The sequence below is a fragment of the Prosopis cineraria genome, unplaced genomic scaffold (assembly GCF_029017545.1).
Source record: "Prosopis cineraria cultivar Desert tree isolate PC_DT_omini unplaced genomic scaffold, ASM2901754v1 PC5, whole genome shotgun sequence".
NCBI classification, from domain to species: domain Eukaryota; kingdom Viridiplantae; phylum Streptophyta; class Magnoliopsida; order Fabales; family Fabaceae; genus Prosopis; species Prosopis cineraria.
Window position 1 is genome coordinate 7163474 of NW_026555336.1, and position 5978 is coordinate 7169451.

Genomic DNA, 5978 nt, shown 5'->3' on the forward strand with positions numbered 1-5978 from the left:
ATTTTTTTTACTTCTTGAGGTTGTTATATTATTTATTTTAATATTCATATTTATAATTATAATATAAAAAATATCTAAGAATAAATAGTAAAAATAATAATGATTATATATTAGTTTATAATTATTTATGTTTTTAAACTAGCATCAAGCTTTAAAGTTATTGGCGTTAAATGTAGAATTTGAATTGAAAAATTAGATTAGATGAAATATCATTCTATGAATGAATAAATTTAAGTATCACATGGCTAATTATTATAAACAAATAGTGTTATTGACTTCTACATTGATCCGATGGCTTATGCTTTTTCTCTCTTCTTTTTTATCTTGAACATTTAATATTTTTCACTTATTATTTAAAATTTAAAATTTAATTTTTTAGTTATTAATTAGTCAAAAAATATATATTAAAAATTTCATGCTTATTTTGGCCATTAAACATCTCAACTAGCTTTTGAATAAAATTATTCAAACAAATTTTAATTTATCTAATTGATTTCTAAAAAAAAAACATATCCAAACATAAATCATATTTCATTTACTCACTTTCTTCCACCCTTAGTTTGGTAGCTGTAAAATTTTTAATCCAAACATACACGTAAAATAATATAGTTTGGCTTAATTTTTACTCTAGCTCATTAACATTAAATAATATCTTAACCTTATCTTAAAGTTACATTTTAACCACATAATATATTAAATAAAAACTCATTATGTTATTTTATATCTTCATTATAAAATTACAATAATACAACAAAATTAATGTCTTAAAATGTTTAAATATTAGATAAATAAAAATAAAAGATTATGATGATAATACAAAATCAAACTTTCAGCAGCAACATACAAAGTTGCCACTAAAAGTCTCATTTTTAGCAGTGATACTAAAAAGTTATTGCTGAAACTTATAACATAAGTTTTTTTTAAAAAAATTATGACATATTTTAAAATATGTTGACAATTAGCGGTAACTTTTTAGAGTAGCCACTAATTGTCAACTTTCAGTAGCGACTTATATTTCATCGTTAAAACTTAGACTTTCAGCGATGACATACACTTGTTGCTGCTAAAAGTTTAACAATTAGCGATAACTATATCTTGTCACTGCAGAAAGTCGCTATTTTAGCGGCAATTTCAAATGTTACCGCTGAAGGTCTAAGTTTCAATGGTGACTTTTACTATGGCCACAAATTGTTCATTTTAAGCGAAAACTTTTTAGAGTTGTTGTTAAAAGTCGCTGCTGAAAATTATTTTTTTTGTAGTGAAAGGATGTACATTACTAGATTTAATATTTGTTAAGTTGCCCAAATATGAATGAATTTAAATCAATATAAGCCTTGTATAATAAAGAATAATGACATATAAACTTGATCTTTTAGGTTTGAGTCGAGATATGTCATTTGACTACTCTTGCTCATTTTCTCTCTCCCATATTTTTGGGCGGTATCTCCTTATACTTAACAAGTGATATTAGAATTATGTTTTGCCTTAGACCTAAAAAGCTGTAGCATATGTTTGAAGCACAAAATGATATTAGGCTTGAATGCAAAAAGAACTTATATCCACCACACTGTCTAAAGTCCAATATTACTTTCCAAAATCTTAAAGCTTTAGGTCTATGGGTGTTTCGATCTCCACTTGTATACCTGTGATTTTTAGCCTAAACCTACCCTATCTGAGTCTTCCTCTCATATTAACTTACTCTGAACATGCAAGTAATATTCAATTATAATTGAACCATCTTTCATGCACTGATAAGCTCCGTAACTAACTAAACAGTTAGTCCAACCTAGCTTTTTTTGAATTGACAAATCAAAGTACAAATGACCTTTGGGTCCATATATACCATGTTTATAGAAATAGGAGATTCGATATTAATTTGGCACCCTGAGGTTTTCACTAGAATACTAACATTGAGCACCAATCAAGCAGCTCTTGCGAGTTTCACTGGACTACGTACTTTCTTTAGAATGAGATGCATCCAGTTTAGTGCTAAGTGATAAATACAAATATAAAGAATGTACGTAACATGAACGTTTGATCTTTCGATGGCCAAAAATAATTTAAAAGAAAACAAGTCATCTTTGAGTTCTCGTAGTACAGGAGATTCCGCCTCGAATCAAATCTCTTGAATAAAATAGCGAATTTCAACATAAAATAAACATACTTTAATATCAAAGTAACGCAATACACAAACTTTGACTTGGTATAATTTAGTTTATATAGTTTTGACTAAGTTAAAACTTAGTTCCTAAGTTTTAACTTATTGAAACCTAGTCCCTTTAGTTTTAACATATAATTTAAAATATTAATCGCTAATTTTAGTCCTTATAATTTTATTTTCTGAAATATAAGAACTAATATTTTAAATGATACTCATTCTGTCCCAAATTGTAAGATATTTCTTGGGGTAAATTTGCTGTTTCAAAATATAAGATACTTTAAAAAAAATTAAGATTTTATTAAATATTCTTATTTTAATATTACCCTTTTTCTTTCTCAATTAATACTAATTAAGCTTATATTTAAGATTATTAAATGAAGGATAGTTTTAAAATTTCATACTTTTATTTTTAAAAAATAAGGTTGTTAAATATATTTAATGAAGTTTATTGATATGTGATATTTTATTTAAAAATGTGTTATAGTTTGGGACAAATGAAATATTAAAATTATAAGAATTGAATTACATTAAATCAAAATTTATGGACTGAGTTGTATCCAATTCAAAACTATAAGAACTAAGTTATAAAAACTTAAAGGTCAATGATTAAGTTTTAACAAGAGTTTAAATTATAAGGATTGAATGATTATTTTTCCTATCTTATTTACACACTTCGGTCCATGTATAATATAATAATATACAACATTTTCAACACACAAATATAAACATTAACGTAGAGTAGACGTAATTTGCATTGAAATTCATGAATTTCGTCGTACATTAAAACTTCACAGCATATCATGCATGATTGCATGCCCATTCCATTATTGTTTCAAGAACCAGATCTGACGGTAGGACTGATTGCACCGTTGATAGGAGTCTTTAATGGCTTGGTTTGAACAAAAAATTAAGAAAACCGAACTAGTCTAAATATAATATAGAAATACAAAATTTACATAAAACAAAAAAAAAAAGATTAGACTCTACTAAAAGAAAACTTCATTTTTGGACCCTTTATATATATTTGTATAATATATGACTTGAGATATTTTAAAATGATGTTGACAATAATAGGTATAAATATGAATATCTTTGAGCCAAGTTGTACTTAATTTAACTAAGATTCTTCTATATTTGATAAGTTATAAAATTATAATTTATAATATTATTGATTTATGATCATATTATTTTATTTTATTATTAACAACTAAACATATTGTAAATTTATTCTAGCATAATTTTATAGCCAAGCAGTTAGACTATAAAAGTACAAGACTCGCTATAGTTTATGGTTTAACAGCCTGTACAACTTTTAAAACATTACATACCATCCTTTCTATTTTATTTTTAATTAGTTTTAAGGAAAAATAACACAGATAGGTGAAATTTATAATTCAAGCATATCTAATCCTTGAGTAAATATTACCGAAATAAATCTCATGCGATATGTATTTTTCTCTTTTAAAATTGATCATAAAAAGTAGGGCAAAAAATAAACACCACCCAAACTCTTTTGAGAAAAAATCCAAAGCATATATAAACACATACAGCGGTTCCAGCTTGTCATGACTGCGAATCTGCGATTTCAATTTTCATCCAATGGGCGATCACGAGAACTTGTCTAATCAATCAATTTTCAATTATTTAGTTACAAAATGATTAAATACATAATTTATTTAATTCTATTTCAAATTTTAATTTGGTCCCTATACTTGAAAAGAAGACTGCGCTGCCTATATAATTTCATCCTATTACTGTTTTTTTATATACAATTTCATCCTATTATTTATTCATTTAAAACATAAGGTCAAACTAAGAGCTCATTGTTTCAATGTCACCGTTTATTCATAATTTTTTAAATAAGTGTTCATAATTTTTTAAAAAAGAAAAAGAAAAAGAAAGAAAGTCACAGTGGACACTTAGTTAAACTAGTTAGGAAGTTGATCCATTTTAGCCAAAAGTCTTTTCAGTTGGAGCCCTAAATTTATAGTGATGATTAAATTTTCAATAAAAGGTATACCTCCCAATAAGTGCCTGCAATGTGCCAACCATATTAGTCCAGGTCAAAAAACCTGGGATACCGAAGCAATTTTTTTAAAATAAAAACAACAAAAGAAAGGCACAATGTCAATCTTCGAACTCAATAATTCAGATTAAATATTTTATAAAATTATCAAGACGTAAATCATATTAAATATAATAAAAAATTAAAAATTCAATGACACTTTAGTATTATTTGACACCGGATATTTCTGTTAACCAATAGTCACTGGATCAATCTATAATTGATAATGATACAACTCATATTTTTTATCTTTTGAAATGTAATGATCTCATTGCTGATTTGTAAATTCTTTGGTAATTACTTTCATTCACCAAGCAGGTCCAAAATCTAATGAGACGAAAACCTAGCCGACTCGATTATAATTATTTGAAAATAAAGGTGGAAACCAGAGACAGAGAGAGAGAGAGAGAGAGAGAGAGAGAGAGAGAGAGAGAGAGAGAGAGAGAGAGAGAGAGAGAGAGAGAGAGAGATCCTCCCTATAAAACCCGTACCATATCACATAAACTAAGCACCAATCAAAAGCCAAGTTTCACAAAAATCCAAATACATAGAAACTTGAAGAAACATGGCTTCCAAATCTGCCCTTCTCCTCTGTCTCAACCTCCTCTTCTTCACGGTGGTAACCTCCACCTACGTCCCCTGCCCACCACCGCCACGTCATCATCATCCCAAAAGCCCCAAACACTCACCACCAAAGACCCCATCATACCCACCAGCACCACCAAAGCAGCCAAGTTGCCCTACCGACGCCGTTAAGTTGGGTGTTTGCGCCGACGTGTTGGGTCTGATCAACGTTCAGCTGGGGAAGCCACCAAAGACCCCTTGCTGTTCCCTCATCCAAGGTCTTGCCGACCTCGAGGCCGCCGTTTGCCTCTGCACTGCCCTCAAAGCCAATGTGTTAGGCATCAACCTTAACATCCCCATCAACTTGAGCTTGATTCTCAACTACTGTGGAAAAGGCGTCCCCAAAGGGTTTCAGTGCGCTTGATGATGATTAGTTAAGTAGATCTATGCATGAACGTACATCGGTACACTATCTCCATTAATGTACTGATGTACTTCTTTTGTTTTGTTTTCTTTTGGATCATATCGTGAAGTTCTATAGTTATTGTTGTGTTTTTATTTTGTGTTTGTAATCTTGTTCTGTAGCCTTGTTTTGTTTTTCATTTTTGATATATTATTGTATTGCTCTGACGGGGTTGGAAGGCTCCTCATCTTCCTCCTCATTTCCATTGTGTAATCTCTGGAATACTTGGTGAAAATTAAATCGTATCAATAAGTTTAATTTTACTGGGTATAGTGATCCATGGTTCCCCTCTGTGTATTAATTAATATTTCCCCCCATATTTTTATTAAATGTATCAATAATTACACCAAATAAGCCCTTTTTTTGGATCTAGCGAAAAGAACAGTAGTTCCTTATAATATTATGAATCAAGGTTAATAACTTTTGGAGGAGATTTAGCATCTCAAAATATGAAACACTTTGAGAAAATTAAGATTTCATTAAATAGGCTTGTTTCAATACTATCCTTTCTCTCTCTATAATTAATCTTCTCTTTTTTTAATATATTAAATGATGAGTATTTTTAAAATTTTATATTTTCGTTTTAAAAAAAAGGTTATTAGATGTATTTAATGAGATTTATTAATATATGAAAGTTTTGTCCAAAGGTATTGTATAATTTGGGGTGGAGGAAATGATGTCAAGGCTTCGTACACAGTAAGTTCAATTAATCAACACTTTTTAGA

The 5978-nt window shown here is 28.8% G+C and overlaps 1 protein-coding gene across 1 annotated transcript; it reads left to right on the top strand.

Annotated features, from left to right (window-relative positions):
• Positions 1-4724: 4724 nt before the first annotated feature.
• On the top strand, positions 4725-5516 carry LOC129311617 (14 kDa proline-rich protein DC2.15-like). Its single transcript, XM_054953980.1, has one exon. It carries the CDS (start codon positions 4792-4794, stop codon positions 5212-5214), a length of 423 nt encoding a protein of 140 aa, XP_054809955.1. The 5' UTR covers positions 4725-4791; the 3' UTR covers positions 5215-5516.
• Positions 5517-5978: the final 462 nt, after the last annotated feature.